The following is a 26,870-nucleotide window of genomic DNA, read 5'->3' as shown; positions in this document are numbered from 1 at the left end:
AAAATTTAACATGCAAGAACAACACACACACTTAAGCTCATGCATTAGCACACACCATGCACATACACAGACACTTAAATGCATAAATGTTCACACACACGCCTCCACGGCCAAAAATGTGTCAGTGTGGTGCAGCAGAGAGATGTCTCATTTCCAGATGGGTATTAGTAGAGGCATGTTTGCTGTTTTTGGGAGGCAATACAGGCGCAGGCACGCCCGCACACACATATTCACACACATGGAGGGATGCTGGAAAGGGGCAAACAAGGAGCTGGCTTCAGAACAGACATGTGCCAGCCATCGCTGAAGCTCAGGCTGAGATTTCATTCTGTGTTTCAAGCTGTCACCCTTCTCAACTGGTGTGCTCCCTGGTAATCTGGTAATGGGACTGCTGAGCCCTAAATCCAAACCAAACAACCCTCGTAGAAAGAATTTGAACCTGATCAGGCTTGACCAGGTTGAAATTTCGAGTACTTGCTTTCAAGTACGGCATCTGCTGCACTCAAGTGCCCCTTAGCCAGGAACAGAAAGTGCAAAGATTTTTTTCCACAAGGGTACCAGCGAGTACTTCATTTTTGCCAACTTTATGAAAATCAACCAAATTGGAGAATAGCAGCGCAGTTGCACTAGATAAAGGTTTCATCCGCTCAAATATCTCTGTAGGGCTAGGCGAAATAGACAAAATCAAATATCACAATGTCTTTGTCCCAGTACCTCTGTATCGATTTTTTTTTTTTTTTTGAAAATATAGTAAAGATACCTAATGGAGCAGTTATGAGTACTGTGAATATGACAACCAAGCAGGTAGAGGCAAATAACAGAACAGCTAAACAGCCTGACAAGTTCATAAAAATGCATCTCTTTACTATGATGCAGCCCTTAAACCATGAAGACACTCATGTCATATCACAATATTACAATATCCAAAATCTCAGATGATATAATATTGATGTATCAGTGTATCGCCCAGCTCTATACTACTGATGCATGTGTTTAGCCTGAATATGAATGAGAGAAAATCATGGACCATTCAGACTGTACAGTGATGATGAATCTAAACATAGTAGCTTTGATTTTAACTGTGGCTTCATTTATGATCAAACAACACACAGACACTGTATTAGTCCAGTCATTTTATGAAAAAACCTAGGACAAATTGCAAGAGAAGCAAACTCAACTGATTTTGTATCCTCAGTTTGTCCTGAGTGAGGGGAAAAAAAGTCCCAGGAAATCTCATTGGTGGAAAGTTTTGAAAATCACCTATTTATGACCGTATATTACCAAAAAACACTGTTTTTACACAGGGGAAAGGGGTTCAAAATTTTACTTTCAGATATCACTATAAAAATTCATAAGTTGATTACACCCACAAAGACAAAAAAAAAAAGTCAATTACAAGTTCTTTGAATTATTCTGTTTACACATGCATATCACACATTATCTGATTTGATATGCGCTAATAAGGAATATAAGGAATAAATGCCAGAACAGATATTTAAACAGTGAATTAAAAGGTTACTATATATATAGTAACCTTTTAATTCACTGTTACATAGTAACCTTTTAATTCAAGGTTACTATATATATAGCAACCTTTTAATTCATTGTTTAAATGTCTCTTCTGGCATTTATTCCTTATATTCCTTATTAGCGCATATCAAATCAGATAATGTGTGATATGCATGTGTAAACAGAATAATTCAAAGAACTTGTAATTGACTTTTTTGCTTGTCTTTGTGTGTGTAATCAACTTGTGAATTTTTATAGTGATATCTGAAAATAAATTTTGAACCCCTTTCCCCTGTGTGGTAAAAACAGTGTTTTTTGGTAATATGTGGTCATAAATAGGTGATTTTCAAAACTTTCCACCAATGGGATTTCTTGGGACTTTTTTTTCCCCTCACTCAGGACAAACTGAGGATACAAAATCAGTTGAGTTTGCTTCTCTTGCAATTTGTCCTAGGTTGACCCCAATTTTGGCCTAAAATTACTGGACTATATAGCAACATACTGTCGAAAGCCATATGATGATGGAACGCTTGTATAAGAAGGCCTCTTCTTCTCTTGCTGACCCCTCTTGCAGCCATACACACACACACACACACACACACACACACACACACACACACACACACACACATGTTCCCACGTTCTTCCCTGCTGGGGTGAGCCAGGAGGCGGGGCTAAACGAGAAAGGATCCCATTAGCAGATGCTCCAAACACTATACATCAGGATGAAACAGGATGAGAGGAGAAGTGAAAAAGAGGCAAATCCATCTTAAAGGCTGCGCAAGCAACTTTTAATTTGTTTCACAATTATTTTTTTAAGTTATGGGTTAAGTTAATTTTATTAGATTAGATTCCATTTTTTTCTGTGAGGACCACTGCAGAAAGTCCTTGTCTTTGACCTTTTCCCAGAAACAAAGAGGGAAAAAAAAGCGCATGAATTTAGCTTTCCATTTTAATTCTACAACTATCCAAAGGAGACTGATTGTGTTCGACATCCTGTTAAAAAAAACATTAACCATAACCGCAGTTATCTTGAAACTTTATATCCAAAGTGAACTTTCATTATGGTATGCTACTATCTAGGGCTGAGTGGTTTTCATTTCTTACAGTAAGTATGTTTTGTTAGTGTCATGAATGCGATATCCATTAAGGATGTGACAACTGAAATAACACAGAGACGAGGATATGCTTTTCCTAGTTAAAGCAACAGAACCATAACCCTTAGATGTTATACTGTATGGACACTAAACAACGTGCCATATATGTAGCTGTAAATCTTGGGAGTTTAGATGTTTTAAAGAGAAAATCAAGAGATAAAAATAACTCACATTTTTTCTTCTTTGTGTATCTTTAGGATTTTCTTCTCACCAGCAAGTTCACAACCACAACTGTCTTTAACTATGAATGTGCACTCAGTGGAACTTACAGTGTTTCAGATAATCAGATTAGAAAACTTCACAAAACTGAAAACTTAAAGTAGATTTATTGGTTCTCAACATGGCTTCAGACGCATTAATTCAAGACTAGTTTGATGGATGCTTGTGAAAATCAACTACTCTCTCCAACAGGTAACAGCTGGAGATGTTATCAAAAGACAAAAGCTACACTAACAACTTTGACTGACTTGTGGAATGTTATTTTTAAGCTTTTAAGTTCACATAAGTATAGTAAATTACATCTGCCTCTGACACCATATTTATAGAGCCATTTCTGACATTTCTGTCTTCTTTTCCATGGAGCAGCACCAAATGTAACTTCTTCACAACGTAACTTATCATGTCCAAAGGTTAGTGAGACCTTATTTTATTTTTATTCCGCCATACATTGTGCATATAAACGTATCCAAATGTCAGATCAGTTGAGTGAGTGCCTCTGTGGCTGTAATCAGCACTGCGGCGACACAAAAAGTTCATTCAAAGCAGTTGTTTACCTTGTCACTGAACCTCTGCAGGCTTCACCACATTTTCAGGTTTTGATTTTGTCAAGTCAGAGTGGAATGGCGACGTTCTTCTGAGGCCAACGTACAGTAAGCCCAAAACAGGCATAAGAGTATCTTGTTGCTCAATGTCAGAACAACATGTGTTTATCCTCTATTCAGACAGGGTTACAAAAAACGCCGGCATATACTCAACTATATAATTTTCCATTTGTACAAAAAAAGGGTACAGTGTGTATAATGACATGTGTACGGTGTCTATTATTGGCACAGTTGGACTTGCAGGCACAGTTCAAAGTCTCTGCCAAGTAACCATTTTCTACTACTGGTCACAGATAAACAGTAAACAGATGCAAAACTACAGCAATGTGAGTGCTGCGCAGTGTTGTGCAAGTTCATAGTTCTCATGAACTAGTTCAAAGTTCAGTTCACACAGTATAAAAATGAATAGTTCATGTTCATAGTTCACCATTTCAATTTTGAACTAGTTCAAAGTTCAGTTCATTTCAGTTTTTTTAGGTGAAAAGTGAGAATGAAAGACTGACCTTGTTTTTCAAAGAAAACTATGACATCCATCACCACCTAAAACTGTTCACTGTTTACAATTATATATTGTCCTAGTGGAATTGTAGAAATCTGTAAATCTCCAACAATGTAGTCCATTATTAATTTGTCTACCTGTTGCTGGGAAATTATACCCCTGAAGGGTGCAGGCAGTGTGACTTGGGTCATTTGGGGCTGGGAGGGTGTGTTCTTGCCCATTCCTGATGACTTTTTGGGATTGTCAAGGCTGAAAGTGTTTTTCAGCGCAGGTGGACATGATTTGCACAGAAAGGTTAGATTTTTGCTGTCGGAATCAATGTAGGGCCCTATAAAATCCGTTTTTTTTTTTTTTTTCCACAAATTCCGTTTTTTCTGTTTTAATTTTTGGAAATTCCGTTTTTTCTGTTTTAATTTTTGGGAATTCAGTTTTTTACCCTTTACTCTTATTTTACTTTACTACCAAAAAAGAGTGTGTTTTTAATGTTTATGACTAAAACGCACACAAATGAAATAGAAATTACCTTAAATTAATTGAGGTAACAAATAAACAACACTTTATTTATTTATTTATTTATTTATTTAACAATTACATTGTTATAGCAGTAAAAGGTGAAAATGATATGTTATTAATGATTGAACAATGTTAAATTATTTGTTTTAAAAATGTAAATTACTTATCAAACAGACCTAACAATTCAGCTACCAATGAATGAGCAGTAGTATGCCTGTGATAACATAGATTGAGAAATAAGCCGAAGTGATACCTCTTCTCTGAATAGACAAGCTAAGACAGTGTGCTGCTGTTAGCCAGTGAAAATAGAGCGGAGTGGTAGTTCTTCGCGTTGTTACACAATCTATGTCAGTGCGCTGCTGTAGCCTGGAAATTTCCTTTGTTCTTTGGACTCGCATGGTGCCGATGCAGTTGTAATGTTTTTTCTTGGTGGTGCAGGTGAAACGACTGGAGGAGTTGTGCCACCCAGATGTGCTTCCGTCCATGTAATTTTCCCCAGACATATGTTCATATTCCACACAAAAACAGCATTTCATTCAAATTATGTCAAATTCCGCAATATTCCGTGTTAAAAAGGAGAAGGGAAATTCCGCAATAATTGGACCTAAACATTGGCGCTGACTCTCACATAATCTGAACGAGTTCATGTTCAAGTTCTTTATTGACAAATACGTTGCGTTCAGTTCAACGTTCTTAAAAAACTGAACGTGTTCATTGAACGCGTTCTTTTGAACTCGTTCATGCACAACACTAGTGTTGCGGCATGTGTCACAGCACACAAAACAAATCTGAGTTGTCCTCAGAGAAACTCAGGCGAGTTAAATTTTCAGGTTAGTGGATCACAGCACAAGGCTGCCTTTTGTCTGTTGTTATTAGATCTGTGATGCCTGCTGATCACTGCGGAGTAGGACAGTCTACTTGTGCAGACTGTCTCCACACCGCTGAGTTTCTTTTCTGTGCTGTTGAAAAAGTAAAAGTATGGCAGGAAGGGCTATATCCTTCACATGCTGCATTTTGCTTTGGTTCATATGACCTAAATAAAAACGGCTGTGTACGTATGGATTCCATACACATAACTCTGGAAGACTGCAGCATGCTGATCTAGGTTCATCCCATGTTTGAGGCGATTCACACCCAGGCTCATATGTGCGAATGCCCCCAGATGGCTTTACATTTGCTTTTACAAGTGTTTTGACAGACACAGCAAAAGCAGAACACTCAGAACAAATAACTACAGGAACAAGAGCAATGCAAAAAAAAAAAAAAAAAAAAAAAAAAAAAAAGTAAAATCAAGAACTTTTAAGGTTAAAACAGGAAAACAAAATATGCAAAACACAGGGGAGAGAAAGCAGAAGGATGCTGGAAGATAAAGTATGAAGAGATAAAAAGGCAGTAAAAACCAATAAAAATGTAAATATAGAAGAATAACTACATTTAAATGAATAAAATTACAAATAAATAAAATAGAATATAATAAAAAGACAACATTGCTCTCAAGATCATTTCAATACATTAAAACTAATGACTCTCCAATATGAGCAATGTTATTGGTAGATAGCTTTTCTTCAAGCATGAGAGTTTTTTTGTATGTTCTTCCCATAGGATTTGGCTAAAGTTTAACTCATCAACCTGCCATTTTAATCCAGAGTCACTGTATCCTGGACAAAACAATATCCAGGACACTTGACTTTTTTCATACAAATTCTGTAAATAAATACATATCTCGAGTTTATGGATGAAATATGTGTATGTGCCATCCAGGTTTCCTTCTTTCCAGCTGGACCACACAAGGGGCATCCAGACCATTAGTCTGAGAGAAAGCACAGTGAGTTTCTTGTGTGTATCTGTAGATATAATGTTAGCGAGCAGCTGGCATCAGAGGTAAATGTGGAGTTTTTAACTGGAATAAACTGCTCATTAGCAACAAACTGCATTTACTGATAAGTAAGCAAACATTTGATAGCAAGTATTTGGGAATAAAGTTTTGTGTGACAACCGATCTATGATATACTCTGGGCTGCTAACGTAATAATTAACTGCTCACTACGGCTGAAGCTGCTGGAAGTGGCTCAGCGGCCATACTGCTATGCCAAAATAAAGCTGAATATGTGAATAGGTGATAGTGACATAAGGAGAAAGCCTGATATTTCTGTTTACTAATATAACATTATTGTAGATTTTCAGCTAGTGAGCTCATTCACTTCTACTAACGTAGATGACTCCATACCCTTAATGACAGAAAGGGAGCAATTTATTCATTTGTTTCTAAGTCCAGTAATTTTAGGCCAAAATTGGGGTCAACCTAGGACAAATTGCAAGAAAAGCAAACTCAACTGATTTTATATCCTCAGTATGTGTGATATGCATGTGTAAACAGAATAATTCAAAAAACTTGTAATTGACTTTTTTTCTTGTCTTTGTGTGTGTAATCAACTTGGGAATTTTTATAGTGATATCTGAAAGTAAAATGTTGAACCCCTTTCGCCTGTGTGCTAAAAAGGGTGTTTTTTTTGGTAATATGCGGTCATATATAGGTGATTTTCAAAACTTTCCACCGATGGGATTCCTTGGGATTTTTTTCCCCTCACTCAGGACAAACTGAGGATACAAAATCAGTTGAGTTTGCTTCTCTTGCAATTTGTCCCACAAAATGACTGGACTATCTGTTCTGTCTGTGTAATGACCTGATCACAAGAGTTTCCTGTCTGTTAGTAATAAAGCCAGATAAAAAAAATGCATTTTTTATTTGTATTTCCTTCAAAAATACTTCTAACTGACAGCATATGCAAATGTGTTACAGAGTTGGGCGTACTAATACGTCGTGATGGTTTCACTTTTTAATAAGTCATCAGAAATCCAGGTTTTTATTACAGATCAGTGGGTGTGATGTTCTCTCTGCGTACCTGCGAGTGGGAGCAGAGACGTCAGTTACCAGTGATTGGTCTGGGAAAATCAAATCCACCCTCTGACAGAAAACATGTAACATGAGGGCAGTTTCAGGCAGAATAGCCTGGAGTGGCTGTGAATGTCAAGCTGGATGTAGAACTTGTCAGGGGAAAAAATCCACAGAGCCATAACCTCGTCTGAACTGAGAAATTTTCTCAACCCTAACCTGAACCTCAAGTTTCCTGATGGGACCTGCCAGGTTGTGGACTGAATGCCAAGTTCTCATCTGAAGCTCAGTCAGGTAAGCTTACATCTCTGCTTACTGTCATCTGCCAAGGGTGGATGTCCCCCCAAGCCCGCCCACCCCTCTGTGCGTCTGTCTCTGTCTGTCTTGGTTTCTATCTCTCTTTCTATCTTTCCTTGTCTGTCCATCAATCTCTCTCTCACTCCTTCCCCAGCAGAGGAGAACAAAGCTCCATTGATGTGTACCTGGCTGGGCTCTGGCTGTCCCTGCTCCCTCTGATGTAACAGCAATTACAGCTCATTAAAAAACACTCACTCCGCCACTCTCCTTGCTCCCTCTGTTCTGTTCCTTATGTTGACTGACTCACTTTTGGCCAAGCCCTCTCCCCCCGACCTTCTCCTGTCTTTCAATTTTTCCCCCCACTTTGCCTCTCTTCATTGCTTTCCCTTCCTTATTTCCTACACGGCCAACTATTGACAATCTCTCTCTTTGGGTTTTTCTGTTTTCCTCTCCTTCTTCCCCAATCCTCCTCAATTTCCTCCTCCAGGCCTCTGCGTTGCTTTTGCTAGGCCAGTATATGTGAGGCCTGAGCAGAGCGGGCCTGGCGCTACTGTTGTATAATGTTATTTACATTTCTCGGCGGTAATTAGGCTGATAGGGGCACGGCTGCGATCCCACAGTCGATTAGGAGGGATGGAGGGAGGGGAAGAGGAGGGGAGGCAGGCAGGGAGGTAGGACATAGGTCACACAAAGTACAGAGACTTTCTGTGTGGTTTTAAAGTAGACATACGCACACTTCCTCACTCTGTTTCTCTCTCTCACACACACACAAAATCTGACATGTGACATCACCATCACACTGTAAGAGGGAGACAGAAAGAGTGTGTGTGTGTGTGTGTGTGTGTGTGTCCATGTGGGCTCTGGGCCAGAAAGCAACAAGTCTGGACTCGGAGTCCAAGGCTTCCAGGTAAATTAGCCATTGAGGGGAACTGCAATGAAGCGAAGGAGAGCAAGAGAGAATATGACCGAGGAGGGGAGAGAGAGCGAGGGAGGAACGCATGTCAAACGCAGGTCAGAGCTGCGCGCAAAGTGTTCGTCAACAGGGAGACGGGCGGCGGGAGAGGAGGGGAGGGGGGGTGAAGAAAGGCTCAAGTGCTGCCACACACTGCGCTCGTCTTTGTGGAGTGGAAAATCTGATAAGTGGTCACCGACGATGAGAAAGGGAGAGAAAGAGAAAAATGTGATAAAGAGGAACAGAAACAACTCTGAGGCGGAGAAAGAAAGAGAAACGGTCTCATGATAGCCATCGCCTCTCACCGCTCACACCTTGCTCTATCGTGCTCTGCATCTTTGTGCTTCTTGCTGCTCTGTGCTTTTGTTAGTGATGCATGGGTGATCAGAGGAACACCCAAATTTGACTTCTGCTCTTGAGGCTGTGTGAGATGTTAGACACTTTGCCCTTTGAAAGCCATCAACCTGGGGACAGTCTTGTTTGACATATTTTACAAATGAATGCATTGATTAATTACAGAAAATTAAAGAATGAATAAATTATTAAATTCTTCTTCAATGACTGATGCTGATTCTATAGGTATGAAGCCCCTCTATACTGCACGGCCATAAACATTTTGAATGTGTTGTCTGTTTTATACTCTTACATAAAATCTGTTATCATAAATAATCTGTGTGCCCTTGAAACCCAGCCTACAAATGGCATAGACAGACTTTGTGAACACATAAATCTCAATTATGAATGGAAATAGAGATTATAAAATGATATTTTTAACTATCACAGTTAGCATAGCTTAGCATAGTTGGGGGAGATTGTTTTCACTCCTTTCTGTGCATGCATGCATGAGTGTGTGCGTGTGTGTGTGTGTGTGTGTGCATGTGTGTATCTGTCTGGACCTAATATTGGAAACTACAGGGTCTATCAGCCTAATATTTTCTGTATTACGCAGTTATGTCCGTACCATGAAGAGCCTCTTGCGGTTGCGATGATTCCAAAACTCAAAAACCGCAAACTGTTTGTTTTTGCTACTTCTGCTCTCTCTCTCTCTCTCTCTTAATTTACTGTGTAGCTCGCTTGTCCACCTTACGATGTCTCTCTGCCTCTCTTTGTATATTCCTGTGTAGTCCAGTAATTTTAGGCCAAAATTGGGGTCAACCTAGGACAAATTGCAAGAGAAGCAAACTCACAAAGAAATTCACAAACTCACAAAGACAAGAAAAAAAGTCAATTACAAGTTCTTTGAATTATTCTGTTTACACATGCATATCACACATTATCTGATTTGATATGTGCTAATAAGGAATATAAGGAATAAATGATAGAAGAGACATTTAAACAGTGAATTAAAAGGTTACTATATATATTGTAACCTTGAATTAAAAGTTTCTGTATAACAGTGAATTAAAAGGTTATGATATATATAGTAACCTTTTAATTCACTGTTTTAATATCGGCTCTGGCATTTATTCCTTATATTCCTTATTAGCGCATATCAAATCAGATAATGTGTGATATGCATGTGTAAACAGAATAATTCAAAGAACTTGTAATTGACTTTTTTTCTTGTCTTTGTGTGTGTAATCAACTTGTGAATTTTTATAGAGATATCTGAAAGTAAAAATTTGAACCCTTTCCCCTGTGTGTTAAAAACAGTGTTTTTTGGTAATATGTGGTCATAAATAGGTGATTTTCAAAACTTTCCACCAATGGGATTCCTTGGGACTTTTTCCCCTCACTCAGGACAAACTGAGGATACAAAATCAGTTGAGTTTGCTTCTCTTGCAATTTGTCCTAGGTTTTTACATAAAATGACTGGACTAGTGTATATGTCATTCCAATATGTCTGTTTTTTCCACAATAAAAGCCACTGCTTTAATTTGTGCTCTTTTTGAAACACGGGTTCTTTCGAAAGTCAGTGGAAGCTGGTGAGTCACAGGTTCCAGACAACTGGGTATGGGGTGTGTAATAAACTGAAACAGCTACAGAAAGAAGAGGAAAAGACACATGAGAGGCCTTGGAGTTATACGGTAGATTTTCTATGCTGTACGGTAATATATTTGAATTTATTTTGTGGTTACAAAAGCATTTGACAATACAATTGGCTGCTCAGTCACCAAGTTTTGCTCAGCACATAGGGTAGCCTATAGTCTGGGAAAGGAGAGAGACACCTGGCAGAGACCTGAGCTTCATTTTATTTCACACGGACATCTCAGGTTATCCCTCAGTGTGGCCTGCATAGCTCAAATGCTCCATGATATTGACACAAGGCACATTTAAAGCTGTTTTGCTTCTCCTCCAAGCTCTCTAAAGAGGTTATTGCTAAATTCAACTGGAGTTTAAACAGTTAACACATTGTCCACCTTATATTGAATATTCCCACAATGCACTGCTGCTGTGGAATACAGTCCCATACTGGGCTGTGGTAAAATTAGCTAATTCATGAGAACCTTTGATTCTCTACATTAGGCCAGCTGGGCCAAGTGTTATATAAGATGTGAGGGCTGGGTCTCTAGCTCCAACTAGGCCAATGTAAAGCTGCCCTGTTTTTTCCTTTTTTTGTGTGTGTGTGCGTGTGTGTGTGTGTGCATGAGTGTGTCTAGGAGTGTGCATATGTGTGCATATGTGTGCTCCAATACTTAGGGGCATATGGAATACACATCATGCTGCTGATAAGGATCAAAGCGGTTATGTAAGAACCACAACAATCCACTTGTTTTGTCCAGCACACTCCCAATCACCCAGAGCTACCTCGGCAGTGTGTGTGTGTGTATGTGTGTGTGTGTGTGTGTACTGACAGGCAGGATAGATGGAGAGTAAAAAGTCCATGAAACAAAGAAAGAAAACGAAAGAGAAGAGAGAAATCACGGGTAAAACCTTTTCTTTGTGCCTCTCTCTTAGTCTCGCTCTCTCTCCCTGTCCATCCACCCGATCTGTGTTTCTGCTTAGCCGTGTGTTTAGGGTAAACAACAGGAATAAATAAATAAATTGAACAGGAGATGCCGTCATTAGACTTGAGGCTTCTAGAACATTCTGTGAAAATAAACAAAGATGCTCCGAAAATGTTCCCTTGCTCTCTGCCGTCGGCTCCTCCTCCGCTCCTCTCTTGGCCCTCGCCTCCTGTCTCTTTCCTGCCCTCCTGTCCTCTGCTCCAGATATTTTTTTTTAAATAACTGCATGACAACCGTGACCATCGCGAATTTGTTTTGTCATCGTTACTGTCTTTCGGATGAAATTTATTACCCGGAGCTTCCAAGGCTAAGTGCTGTCAGCCGTGGAAGGTGGAGGTGGTGTATTTTTAAAGTAATTGGATCGAGTGTGCCACCGCAATAACGCATGATGCAAAAACAAAATAATAAATCAAAGCTTAAAGGTTTGTCACGGTTAGTTGCCTCCGTGCTTCAGACTTTGCAGTTGCAAAATATTTTTGTAGCTAATGTTATGGTGAAGTGTGTGTGATAAAAGCTAACACCTGTGCAGGCCATCTGAGCGCTGTCATGCTTAAGTGGCAGTGAAAGGATCTGGCACATCCCATGCAACATGTGATCTGTTCCTCCGGCAAGTCGTCAAACCAGAAAAGAATACACCTGGAACTCTCTCTCACTCACTCACACACACACACACACACACACACACACACATGCACACAAAGATGCCGGCACGCACGCAGTTATCTAAAAAGCCTGTTAGCCTTTGCGTGTCACTATAGGGACACTTATGCAACATACAGTAGACAAAACATACAGTAGCCAACAAGAGCTGTTTGCATGACCAAACTCCCACCCACGGGTTTCCTTTGTGTGTGTGTGTGTGTGTGTGTGTATGTGTCTGTCATCATCCACTTACAGTATAACTGACCAGTTTGGCTAAAACATGGAAAAGATGAGAAAGGAGCAGTGCAGAAAAGTGAGGGGGAATGAGGTGTGGAAAGGATGGAGGAAAAAATAAAGGCTGCTCTTTCACTGTCCTGTTGGCAGATGGTTCAACAAATGACTGCAGGGCCAAAATTGTTGTAATACGGCCTTGAAGCAACAAGTTTAAAACCGCTGGCCCTTTGTTGAGTTTGGAGAACATACTGTATCTGATAAATGTTTAACAGTGTGCTCACACTGCTGATCTGAGACAAGCTTGCCTCTGTTCGGTGATGATGTTTAGTGATGGCTCTGCCACTCTTCAAAGTCTTTGGCATTTTTAACCGTTAAGAAATTTCACCGGCTACAGTTTTAACCAGCTAAAGGTCACAGAGTAAACTATCTGATATTTCTGGAGTCCAACTAAAAGTTGGCATGGCCTTCAGCGTGTTGGGTTGATGTCATGACTGCAGGGTTCATAAAGCCTGTTCAAAGCTACAGTTTAAAAAATGCACGTGTGATGCATTTCTGTAAAGCTTTTTGGAGTAACAATTTTCTCACTTACTTATTACCCTATAAAAATCTGTTATTTATAAATGTCTTCCCTTTGCTGCACGTCACCCCCTCTCTCTCCAGTGCCTTTCCTGTCTCTCTTTACTGTCACTATCAAATAAAGGAGAAATGCTAAAATAATCTTTAACTTTAAAAGGTGGTATAGGGCCTAACTCTACCGCACTAAAGTGCCTGCTGCTGGAACTGCTGCATTCAACTGTACAACAGAAATACCTTCCATTCTGTAATCACATATATTTAACCCCCTGAACCCCAAACCCGCCGGCGGGATAGAAAGACATGTATTTTTTTTTTAAAAATCGCCAAAATTCAACCGTTTATCATAGCTGGAAGCATTAAAAACCTATTTTTTCGTCCCTGAATGCAACATGCAACTTCCGCCTAGCGGTAGAAAAAAGGACGAAACTAAGCCTAAAAAAGTGATTTTTCATTCGAATCATTTTATTATACATGCTTCATTCAACAATTCGCCAAAAAATAGTCATTTACTCAATCCAGATCATTCAAAAAACAGAAAATTGAGACATCTTGATTGATTCAGATGAGCCCAACAGTCGCGTGTGTGACTGTTGGCGTGTGTGAAGCCCTACTTTTTTTTTTTCCTGGATCAGTGACACTTGTGGGCACCTGAAAAAATGTTCTGTACATTTATTCCAATGTTTCTCAATTTTTGTAAAATAAATTATCAAAAAAAAAAAAAATCAGTTTGCCTTTTTTATTATTTATGGCACTATAACTCTTTCATACTGTGTCAAAGACATTTTTGAATGCCTTCAGGTGATAGCCACATCTGTGCTGTTTCCATAGAGGTGCAGCACTTGTAATTGCAGTGAAAATCAAGCCCACAGTGAGCCAAAACGTGAGGGGAGCAGAAAACACCCAAAAACTGCTTGAGGTTCAGAGGGTTAAAAATAAAAGTTGTTCTTTGAAATCGCTGTTTCTATGCTTAAAACCATTATTTTGAAGACAAAAATTAGTTATAAATAGATTTAGTACCCCATTATGTGCTTTACCCTCTTTAATTCTTTAATATTCTTTATTAGGAGTCCAATTTTTCAATTGGAGCATATTTTATTTTAATAGCCTATGAAACACTTGCGTTTTACAGCAGGAGGAGGCAGCAGATTCAAATCTTATCTGATAATGCCCCCTAGAGGTTCATATGTAAAATTACATAATGAATGAGGCAAGGCAATGGCGTTTTGATGCATGAGGTGCAAATATTTGCTCCAGCAAAATATGCCTTTATTTTCCTTTGTGTTTCTGCATGTTTGTGTTCTTACTTTAGTCTGGAAGCAGCAGAAGAGCTGTGTCAGGTAGGGGTGTTTCCTAGCCAGGGCCAGGATACGTTTCTCAGTCAGTGTGCAGTCTACGTCGTCGTCCTGGAGGATCACATCTTTCTTTAGCACCTTGACAGCATAAACCTCGTCACTGCCCTTCAGCTCCGCCAGCATCACCTGAAGACATTTGAATTTCCGAATGATGAACGACATCAACACGCAGAGACAATATAGTGCAATACAGACATGAACTCACTCTTCTTTCCTCTGTCTCTCCTTTACCTCTACTTCTTATTCCCTCCTTCGTAAAGCTGCACTCAGTTTTGTACAAAGTTTTATCACCTTAAATTACAAACAGGGGTAACACCAGCTAGAAGTATCCCACCCACCCCCAGCTGAGCCTCCATATGTTAATCCTGGTTCCCAAATGTAATTTTGGGAAACAGGATTCGCTCACAGCATGTTTTCTTAGTGCACAGGAATACTTTAGAGCAAAATGCAAAATCCTATCCAAAAAAGCAGCGAGTGCTCCATTTAAATGAAGCTGAACTTTGCAACAGTGAGTGAAAGTCAATTTTCTTTTACTTACAGAGGTTCATTACTTTGGAATTCATACATTCATTTAGCGAAAACATCTACATCTCTGATTAATTTTACGTCTAGACTAAAGTCCTATCTAATACACCAAGACTCTACAGCTTCTACCTAATTATTTCATTTTCACTTTTACTCTTAATTTTATACTGTTTTTTGGTGTTATAATATGGTATTTGTACTTTTGTTGTTGTTGTTGTTTCTGTCGTTAATTGAATTTTGAGTATTTTATTTTATTTGTTATATTATCTTTTTTGGGGGGAGGTTTCTTTGAATAAGCCCATTTTGGGTTTTTTACCTCTCCGGCACTTTCTGTTTTATTGTTTTTTTTTTTTTTAATCTATGTAATTGTCTCTGTATTATGGTGCAAATAAATAAATAAAATAAATAAAAATAAATAAACCTTTCACCACCTTTACCCCTGACAGCCACTGGGAAGAGGACTTTGAGGTTTTACGAGTGTGCAGTTTGCGGATGTTATGTCACATGATTTAAACAGATAGACAGGCAGCACGGTGAGGGGTGGCAGTAAGTATGGAGGGAACAAGAGACGGAAGGAGAGAAGACAGCCGCACAGGTGAAGAAACAAACGTTTGAGCTAGGAAGAAGAGAAAGAGAGAACGCACAGGCGTCCACACACACCTTTCCAAAGCTGCCTTTGCCCAGGACTTTGATAAACACAAAGTCCTCCAGGTTCATCCTCTTGGTCTCTGGAACACTGTGACCTTTGACCTCTCCGTTCGCCTTCCCGCCTTCACTTTCCACTCGGACCCCCTCACCGCCGCCTCCACCATCTCCTCCTCCATGGCTGTCCCCCGTTACCGTGGTGACAGAGGAGGGGGAAGTGAGGGGGTGTTTTTTGTGCTCCTCTCCGCGGTGGTCGAATGACAGAGCCTTCCGGATATTCTCCAGCTCCTTCAGGTCTGCTCAAGACAAATAACAACATATGTTGGCTTTAGCTTATTACAACTTATAATTCAATGTATATCAGTACCGGTGTGCTTTATGACTTCAGTGGTTACTCATTTGTGTGTAAGTGTGTGTGTGAGTGTGTATGCACCCTGGTCACATGGAGAGGTGGGGGCTGATTTTGAGCGATCGTCCTCTGCGTGAGGCGTCCCTGACAACGGTTGCTGGGGGTCTTGACCTTGGGGAAGCTGTGCAGAGAGTAGAATCACCATCATCCTCACTATCATTGTCACCATTGTTATTATTACTGACATCAACTCTTAGGTTGATGCATGTCAGCAAGTACCTAACAAACAAAGTTAAGCAGGGAGAACCCTACTAGTTTTCAGTGCATCCTGATGCACTGATGAAGATATAATGTTGCCAAGCAACAGAGGACTAAGTTATTAGAAAGTCTGGCTTACAAAAAAGAAAAAGAAAAAAAAAAAACTAAATCAGTGGAAGGCTAAAAAGAGTCCAGACCCACTCAAACAAAGATCTTTAGAATAAAGTTTTCTCAAGGTGAAGGCTACCTCAGCACTCTCTCTCATACACACCAAAACACACACACACACACACACACACACACACACACACACACAAAAATCACTAAAATATGTCTTGTTTGAATACCGTTTGTGGTTTCGTGCAGGTTTCCGTTTGCTAAACTATGTCCCGTTTTCATGTATTTTTAAAATTATTTTATTCATGTCTATGAAAAGTCACTTGTGATGTTTTAATTTCCTCTAAACATATACATCGCTCCCTGACCTCTCACCTTTTTCCGTCTCTGGGCGCTGCTGGAGATCTTGTCTGGTGTGACTCCCAGGTCTGACAGGACCTTAGCGATGCCTCTGGCATCCACTCCACAGTTAGGGGCCACGTTACTCTCACAGCGCCTGTGCACATTCACTTTACACACTGACACACGCACACACACACACACACACAGTTTACACAAATTTACAAACGGGTATTGTAGACTATATGAGAATTTCCTTAGAAACTAGATATGCATTTGCTTATATGTCAGAAATCAAATAGATGCAGAATACAAATCTAATGCTGAAAAATAGTTACATGGTTTTCTGCATAACTGTACCTAAAAATAATAAATAAATTCTACTTTGTAAAGGTGATGGATCAGAGTCCAGTGTTTGACCATAACCTTTATATTGATATTGTCATATAAGACTAGATGTAATATGAAATTTTAGATATCATAATTCCATCAAATGACATGACAGGTATCGTATTTTCCTATTTTTAAAGGCTGCATTACAGTAAAGAGTATTTCTTCCACTGCTGTAGCTGTTCAGGTATCTGCTTCTACCTGCTTTGTCATCATAAACACATTAATAATATCAAAAAATTGTATAAATATTTAGAGGAAACACTAAAAGTCATCCCTACAGTATCTTCACAATATCAATACTGAGGTTTCCGGTCAAAAATATTGTGATATTTGATTTTGTCCATATCGCCCAGCCCTACGATAACCCTAACCCTGACTTGGAATCACTTGTGGCAGTGTTTAACTAAAGTTGCTGCATCCTTTGTTTGCACTGAAACTCTCAATGGAGGATCTGAGTGTATCTCTCCTCACCTTTACACTGCAGGCCTTGCCGCATCAGGCCCCACAGCAAAGAGCCACAGTGGTCACAGAAAGTGAGGACTTTGAAGTTGTGGATGCTGAACTTGTGGGGCATGTTGACGCTAAACCTCTGGGTCCCGACTGGCTGCAAGGGACAGAGACAGACGCTTAAATTAACAAACCAGTAGCAGCCACTACTCAGTCACTGGTTTGACTGAGTAGTTCCCTCTCCTAACTCAACAGGTATCACAGTGTCAATGTCCCTTTAAGCAAAACTGTTAACCTCCAGCTGTGCCAGCACATCTGTTCAGTGCCCAGCAAAAGAGGACTTGGGTTGTCCACTGCTGGGTATAATGACTGTCTAAAATGACAGATGAGCTTAAATCCAAATGGCTTAAATGCATGCCTGAGAAAGTAGAATCAATGATGAAAAAATTAACACAGACAAAATATACCAAAATATAAATATCATTTTTATTTTATTTTTATTTTTTTTTTTATCATTTTGATTCAGCAGCTCAGGCCAGAGCCAAAGAGTATCTAAGATTTCCTCTTTTACCTGTTTTTTTTCTAGACATACAATTGCATTTCATTTTGTGATTTTGATCATGTTCTCATTCCTCTAAATTCTGATCTCAAGAAGCAGCCTTTGATTTGTATCAGTCTTCTCTCACATCTTAATGAGCATTTGTTACATAATACTTATGTCCTTTAGGGGCCATTACGGAAAAACAGTCTATCGGTAATTTCTGAGATCTCAAGCTTTTCTCTTCTGTTACGAGCACTTCTTATAATTAATACACACACACTTGGAGCAAGTTGCACCTGTTGTTTTGAGCACATAGAAAACAAAAAGAGTAATGAGACCATTTGCAGGATCTACATTTCTTGTCTTCATTTGTTGAATTATTGTACACCCATCTTGTCCATCCATTCCTTGACACTGAGCCAAACAGATTTGTAGTTCCTTTGTGCTGATGTTTCAGACTGTTTATATCACAAACACCTGATTCTCTGTCTGCAGAAGCCATCTAGTTTCAGAAACTGGATGTGGCATAATAAACCGTCTCCTGATGTGAACTGGCACTGTACCTCCTCCACCGTGTCCTCTTGCTTCTTCATCCCTGCACACTTGGTGATGATCAGCTCATGGCATCGCTTATGGACCACACAGGTACACACTGGAGAAGGGACACACACACACACACACAAACACACACACAGCATATGGTTGAGGAAGGTACCAACACGCAATGTGGAGAAGCATGCAGACTGGAAGAAACCTCATCTTACCTTGACACTGGTACCCCTGTTTTCCTATGACACCCCTGCAGAGACAGTGTGTGCGTGTGTGTGTGTTTGGTGGAGCGGTGGTGGGCGCGGGGGGTTCAAGAGAGGAGAGAAGAGAGAGAAATGTTGAGTTACTCAAAGGAAGATGATGCACAAGAGTGATAAACAACCAATGTATTATTCATAAAGCTATTAAACATTGGCAGGAATAGGACCTAACGATTTATCGATTCGATGCACTGACAAACACTGAGAATGCATCTTTTTGCCTTAATGTACTGAAGACACAAAGAAATGAAAAATGAGCCTTTGGCACCTTGTTGGCAAACTCTACATATCATAGCATACATTTGCTGAACAATAAATGCAAAAACTCCTCTTATATATGAAAATCTATTTCCTTTATAGGAGTTTCACAGACTAATCGTGTGCTGACTAGTTGTCTATCTGTAATTTTCAGCCCTACTTTGGCACTAGCATTAGTCCTTTATCAAGGTAAATTTATGCTTCTGAAGATGGTTTCAGCTGTGTTTTCTGTGTGTAATGATGTTCATCACAGCTAAGGGCCTTTATCTGTTGGAAATAAAAACCCCAGGCTTCAGCTGCTACATTTGGGGGACCTTTTGGAAAGGAGAGGACGCATACAGCTGCTCCTGGCAACCTGACGTTTTTGGATGAGGATCTGGACGGACAATTAGTGATTTTTTCCACGGTATAAACTTTTAGTTATAGTCAAACAGTCTGTTGTGTACAAAAACAAAGACGTCTGATGCACGATTACCTACAGATTTACCTACATTTATCTAGGTGTCCACATTAGAAAACACATGTGTGAAAACATGAACCACTTCCCTCAATCTGGAGAAAAGCATGTGGTCCTGTTGCTCTCTGACGGCGATAGAAATTAAATCAACCATAAGAAAAGACTGTAATGCATCCTATACGCAGCTGTGGTGAACAATCACTGGGAAGAAACAGCCCTCAATCTAACCAAATGGGCACAGTGCACTTTGTTTTTTCTGGACAAAGGCACACACACACACACACACACACACACACACACACACACACACACACACACACACACGTCTGAAATTCAAAATCATGAATGCCCTAGTAGGTAGACAAAATACCTCCAGTAATACCATCTCAGATTTCCCCATTCTCTAAATTCACTCCAACTTCCTGATCATATAAATAATACATTTTGAAATGACAGGAGTGTCAATATTGCACCTGTGTGAGTGTGTGTGCGCACATCAAACCCTCTTTCTTCTGAGGACAGCATGGTTACATCCTGATGGCTGGAATTTATTCATTTTGAAGAGTGTGAAATGTGTGACAGCTCAGGAACTTCTGAATGGACACACATGCTTGTGCATGCATGCTTCAGGACTGGACGAGAGGATTTGGTGGAAATGGTCTCTACTACAAGAACTGAGCAAAAATACGTGTTTGGGAAGAACCGAGCAAAAGACTGGGTTGTACGAGTGTGAGCTTTAAAATCAGAACTTTTGAGCATGAGTGTGTCTGTGCATACGTATCGGTGTGTATGCACATATGAAAGTGAACCCTTTGTGTGTGTGTGTATGTGTGTGTGTCCGTACCAGATGAAGTCCCTGCAGTGGGAGCAGTAGGTGGGCTGTCGGAGGTAGGTGGCCATGAACTTGTGGCCGTTGACCTGATGGACTCTCCTGCGTACCGCGCCTTGACGTTTCCTGGGACGCATCCGCTCTCGAAACACTCGCTCTTCATTCTCATTAGAGCTCGATGCCGCTGGACACATACAAAAAAATGCACAAAAATACGTTACTCTAAAAGCAAATACTAACAGCAAAGGCATAAAGCATTTTTTTTTGGGAGATTGTCCCTTAGTTCAAGCTGCAGACCTCAAAATCCATTGATGATCTTTCATTTTAAAATGTGTAAATTGTCTGACTATAAAATAGAAAACATTATTAGCATTTTTATTACTAAAATCCTTTTATTGTTTTACTTTGGATAATATAAACATGGAGAATATAAACATGGAGTATTCTGAGTGGAGCAGACGTAACAGAGGAGCATGATTTTGGTCAGATAAACTGCCCATCGGTGGGAAAATCTGCACTTTCACCATCTGTCCACTAGATGGCGGTGACACTGTGTGGCTGAGATTGACTAAAGACAAGGTAGCACCCTGAGTGATTAAACACACTGGTCTTCTCTCTCGCATAATCAGTGCGTCTGTCACTCTCTCTCTTTCACTTTCTTCCGTGCTCTCTCTCCCGCCTGTCTGATTACAGAGGGTATTCCCAGTAGTAGACCAGAGGGTTCAATTACTGTCTAACCCTGTGTTAATTACATACACAGAATTTGGGGCGAGGGAAGGAGAGAGAGATGGAGAGAGCATGTGAGAGAGAGAGAGAGAGACAGAGAAAGAGAGGGAGGGGAGCACTTCAGAGGGTGATGGAAATTGGGAAGGGTAAAGGGCTGGAGGGAGAGAATGAAAGAGAAGAAAGTGAGAAAGTCTGGGTTGAGCGAGTGCATGCTGTATGAAGTCACCGGACACACACGCCCTCGCACACACACACATTCACACACAATGAACAGCAACACAATTATGATAAGCTCAGGATTTATCACCGACATTTCCCAATTTGCTATCTAAATGTGGGACACTTACAAAGACCTGCTCGGCAGTTTTGCTCATCTGCTTGGTGGCTGGCTACGACTAACATATTCAATTAATTATCATTAGCATTAATAATCCGATCATGTTGTTCTCGTTACAAAAACTGCACCTGTAATCTGTTACAGAGGCAGAAAAACCAGATGATACTTGCTGAAAGAGGAATTTACCACAGCCCATAGACAGCAACATGTTATTACAAATCCTGAAATAATGGTTGTGTACAATGATACATATGTGATGACATGGAAACTTTTTTCTATTACAGGCTGGAACATGGAATAAATTATTGGTTTGACTGGATAAACAATACATTTTGCCAAGACTGGCTTCATTGTTAAAAAGAAAGAACATAACCACAGACCTCTAACTCTGGTGACAAGTTTGCTATGTTCAACCCACCGAGCAACAGAGAATCATCAATCACCACAGCACAGCTTACAATTAGCACCTCAGTTTAAACACTTTCTCAAATGATGTAGAAATGAATCAGAGTACTGTAGGACAAAAGGTTTTCAGGTGGAACCACAATGGTGTGAGCTTTCCAAATAGAACTTTGCAAATGTTTCCTTTTGGGTTGGAGCGACAGTGCTGCACTAAAACCAGAAACGTAGACAGTGTGCTCTCTCTGATGGCTACGTCTGCAGAATATCCCCAGTTGTCATACAAGTGCACTCTTACGGGAACGAGCCAGTCAGCGTGCACAGACTGAAGGTGAAAACATGATTGGGTTGGACTGAATAGCAGCCTCAACCATTTGCTCTGACTTTTGGTTCAAGGATGCATTTCACCTCCTTTGTCATCTCTCTCTCTCTCTCTGTCACGTGCACACATGCACATGTACAAGCGTGCACACACACACACACATACACACACACACATTCCTCCCTCCCTTGCCATGCTCTGCCTGTCCTCAGCCTTACCCTTCCAGCCCCTTGCTATATGCCATCACCATTGCCTAGCAACTGATGATTGCTGCCTAGCAACAGTGGTAGGCATAGCGTCGTTCTTTGGGGGGTGGGAGGTGCCGGGGGTCTCTGATGGACACGTTGTTCCTCTGTGATGTCCTTACTGCCCCTCCACAAGTAAAGACCTCCTTGGCTTAGCCTGTGACAGTATGCATGCATGTACATCTGTCATGAGGTACTGAGTGAAATACACATATAAACACACTATATACAGTACATCTACACATAGTTCTCAATCACTCAGTGCACGAAAAGGAGGAAGAGATATAATTTGCTTGGGCGGGATGGGAGGAACTGAAGTTAGAGAGAACTGTCTTGGTGTTGCATGGTCTTTATCAAAAGTGTCTGGATGTTTTGTTTGACTTAAAGCCCCATTATGCAACTTTGTATGATGGTAACTTCAAGCAGCAAGAGGTAACTGAAAATCATTAAACTTCAGTAGCCAGAGGTCATGTGACGAGCAACACAGCACACTGCTTCCTACCACAGGACACCAAAGGGATGAGGGAGGCAGACGATCTCCCGTTGGGGAGTCCGCGGTTCTCTTGACAGAAGGCTCGCTCTCTGTTGTTTGAGGACATGGTTTGTTTTTAATTTTTAAATTTTGGTTTTCCACCTTATGTGACCAGAAGCTTGGGTCTACAGGGTCTTTAAGGCTACACGGTCTTAACTATGAGGTGAATGGGGTGCTGTCCTCTGCTGCAGCACCACTTTGTGATTAAGGCTGACAAGGCGTATTTTTATGTGTAGTTTTGTTTCTGTGATGTCACCACAAGTCACAAGGCGGTGTATTAGTCGGACTTCACAATACAACATGATACACCATACAGAGGTCACAGTGAGATCTGTATCATGACACCTTGCAGTACTTTGAGGAGTTGACTGAAACCGCAGAACTTTTACTCATTGCTCACTGCTCTACCCGATAAAGCATATAAATAGAGCATAAAATATAACGTAATGCATGACACCAGGGTAGACAAATGAATTGCGCATCTCTATGATAACCTGAGAGACAAACTGACTGAAAACAATTTAAACAAAAATTCTCATTGTAATTAAAACACAATTGTCCCAAAGCATAACCCAGTGCACTAAGATGTAAATATCTCTACATCATATGTGCCTAAATGATACATAAGGGATTAAAGAGTTGTTAGATGTTTGCGAGAATATCACAATAGTCAGATTTGCTGCTTTTATGTAGTTATAGCTGCTGTGGCCTTGACACATGGTGGTTTTCCTTGGTCTCTATCAACCTGCAGACCTCAAGCTGTATCTATCAGCCCCATAAGTTTCAGAGGTTTGGGGTGTGGAGGTCTGAGCAGCTCTGGCAGACACGTAGTTGGAGCAGCAGCTAGTCTACGCACTTGTCTCAGAACCTCAACCTAGCAGCTTTTAGCCTGTTGTTTTAAAAATGGTAATCCCTTTTAAAATAATAAGAAGTAGCAGAAGAAGAGGAAGAAGAAGAAGAAGAAGAAGAAGGTGAAGAAGAAGCAGAAGAGGACAAAGACAAAGTCAAAAAAGTAGAGGCAGAAGAGGAAGAAGAAGAAGAAGCAAAAGACAAAGAGGAAGACAATGAAGCTTTCTTTATTTACTTAACTGCACAAAACACATCTCTAGTAGCCACCAACACCAACACACACACAACCTTCAGTATTTATTTCTTCAGAGAAAACAGCACACAAGCTCATCTGAGGTGCAGTGCCCCTGAAGGAGCTTGGTATTCAGTCTTTTGCGTGCTTTTAATGTTTAAATCTGTTGTCCTTTGTCAGTTTTATTTATTTATTTATTTATTTTTAATTTAATGGTGCCATTTAGATAAAGCTTACTTATGCTGATGCTGGAGATTGAACAGGAAACCCTCTTTGGTTACTGAGGCAACCTGCTGCTCCCTCTGAGTTTCCTCTTAAAATGGATATTTATCTTCATCCTCTGCCCACTATGGCTTAGATCTTGTGCAATAAAGACATATTTAAGAAAAAAGATTCATATTTTGCATTCATCTGGAACCTTGTAAGCTCCCAGAATAGCAGGCAAAAACATCCAAAACATGAACCATGCATGCCAAATACTTATTGCCTATAGTCAAAATGCTTTCCTCACAAATTTGTTCACATAAGAACAAGAATAGCACTGTGTGAAACACTGCTATAGGCCGAGCTAGACTATAAAACACAAATAAAATAATAAGTAATTTATTCATAGCTGATAACACCGCTGCATAACACCAATGAATATTTCACATAGTTTTTCGACAACAGGCAGTGGCTTATCACCCTGTCCCTGTGACAGCTGTTTATGTGTGTGTTAGTGCATGCGTGTGTGTGAGTGAGTGTGTGCGCGTGTGTGTGTGTGTGTGTGAGTGTGTGTGTAAGCTAATAGGTTGATTGCAGCTCTCAGGCCTGACTGTTCACCATGTGTTCTCTGCAATGCAAACACATTTAACTAATGACTGCAATGTTCTCAACCATAACACACATATACATACACACACACACCAGCATGCACACACATACACACACCCCGAGAAAACGAGTGAGAAAACATCAAAGAAACACAAAACTATTGAGGATCATGAACAGAATGATTGAAAATGGCAAAAAGTCCTTATCGTTCCAGCACCTCTCTCTCTCTCTCTCTGTCTCTCTCTGTCTCTCTCTGTCTCTCTCTCGGTGATGTAACCGGTCCATTAGAGAACACTCCACTTTAGTAATCAATTTATTACCCCCATCTCTCTCTCTCCCTTTCTCTCTCTCTCTCTCTCTCTCTCTTTTTCTTTCATCCCTCTCCTCCCACTACCTCCCTTTCTTTCTCCTCTCTATTCGAGCCTGTCTGCAACACAAACCGATGCATGTGTGAATGCATACACACTAATATAGACAAGCACACGCACACAAATACACTACACCGCTGTTTGTGGTAAATGTTCACATTATCACCACAACAGCTAGTTGTGAGCACAGAGCAGCGGCATGATAAATGACAGCAACTTTGTCGGGACATTAGCCCGAGTTACATCTGGTAAAGTGGGGAAAGGCTTTATTATTAAGTGCAGAGTTCAGTTTTTTCTTAAGTCACTGATTATTATTATTATTATTATTATTATTATTTATTTATTTATTTTTTTTTTTTTGGAGCAAGGAATAACCGGGAAGTGGAAAAAGATGGAGCTGAAGGCACAGAAAGAGTGTGCAGTACCATGCAGCTGTGGGGCATCACTTACAGACAGTGGTGTCACTACTTGTACAGCTTCCTGCATTATCGTACCACATCCTCCAAGAATGGATGTGGTCACTGCTGTGTTGTTTTTGAACTGCACTTCCAAGAGATCGCCTTGCACTCACTATCTCCAGTAATCTGCTAAGTCGGATGACATTTGAGTTTCTTCTTGCAAAAAACACACGGCGCATCACTGCTGGTGCTGACACCGGGTGCGTCCAACAGCAAATGTGAAAGCTTTTATTACCAGGATATAGACAGAATCGCAAAGGTGTTGTATACATCAGCTCTGGTGAATAGCGAAAACAGATGAAAATGCTATTTCTCATACTTTCTGAGTATAAAAAAGAAATAATGCATCAGCCATCTTTTCACCAATCTTGCTCCCATTCTGCATTCATCTTGGGGCGGGGGTTGGAGGGGTACTAGAGAAAACAGGTTTTTCCTAGTTTTTGCATGGACGTTGCTGAGAAGCTATGAAAAAAAAAAAAAAAAAAAAAAATCAACGACGCAGCAGGCATGTAGACTCCTGAATCTGCACAAGCCCATGATTTAGTAGCCCTGTGGGGTGGCAGCCACTGTTAAAGCCAGGGAGGAGGGTGGGGCCACCAAAACACTGGCCAATTAGTGGCCAGTGTTTCAATAATAATGTCTAAATGTCATTATTCTTTCATTCAAGTGTCACCGTCGTGGTATTTAGACAGCAGATAGTTATATAAAATGATGAAAATAGCCCACACTTTAATTAGCACTACAAGGATGTTCCAAGAATCGATACTTAAATGCCAAGTCAATAACAATATGTTGACAACCACACCAATACTGGAAGAGTGCAGATATCCACCAGGGATATCTCTCTCTTTCTAAACTATCAGCTACCTGGCTCCGGGCTGCCATATGTACTGACCACAACTCATATGGGTTTTGACAGAAACCGGTTTCAAAAAGATCACAATTCTAATAGAAAAATTTTAAATTACTATCAAGGTCTCTCTCTCTCTTTCTCTCTCTCTCTCTCATTATACACATGCTTAAGACCCTCAACAATTAGGCAAACAGTCCCACAAATTCAAAACAGAGACGGTTGTTTTACACCTCATTTTTTACAGTGGGGATGACAGGCTGTGTAAACTGTGTCGGCTGTGTAGACTGTAAACTAATCCTTGCTCCTCATTTTTTACAGAGCTGTTTTTCTTGTGTTCAGCTTGCTTGTCAGCAGCTCACTCACCCAAGAAATAAAT

The 26,870-nt window shown here is 40.3% G+C and overlaps 1 protein-coding gene across 1 annotated transcript in view; it reads right to left on the bottom strand.

Annotated features, from left to right (window-relative positions):
- Nucleotides 1–26,870, bottom strand: part of LOC115372337 (protein kinase C epsilon type-like) — a 103,905-nt gene that overhangs the window by 21,643 nt on the left and 55,392 nt on the right. The window contains exons 3-10 of the mRNA XM_030070146.1: nucleotides 20,376–20,544; nucleotides 18,772–18,806; nucleotides 18,571–18,659; nucleotides 17,491–17,623; nucleotides 16,663–16,805; nucleotides 15,997–16,093; nucleotides 15,579–15,859; nucleotides 14,346–14,519 (exon numbers count right to left, since the gene is read on the bottom strand). Coding sequence (XP_029926006.1) covers nucleotides 14,346–14,519; nucleotides 15,579–15,859; nucleotides 15,997–16,093; nucleotides 16,663–16,805; nucleotides 17,491–17,623; nucleotides 18,571–18,659; nucleotides 18,772–18,806; nucleotides 20,376–20,544 — 1,121 coding nt within the window. The remainder of the gene's footprint in view (nucleotides 1–14,345; nucleotides 14,520–15,578; nucleotides 15,860–15,996; nucleotides 16,094–16,662; nucleotides 16,806–17,490; nucleotides 17,624–18,570; nucleotides 18,660–18,771; nucleotides 18,807–20,375; nucleotides 20,545–26,870) is intronic.

Source organism: Myripristis murdjan, chromosome 15, assembly GCF_902150065.1.
Source record: "Myripristis murdjan chromosome 15, fMyrMur1.1, whole genome shotgun sequence".
Lineage (NCBI taxonomy): Eukaryota > Metazoa > Chordata > Actinopteri > Holocentriformes > Holocentridae > Myripristis > Myripristis murdjan.
This window is presented reverse-complemented; position numbering and strand designations above follow the sequence as displayed.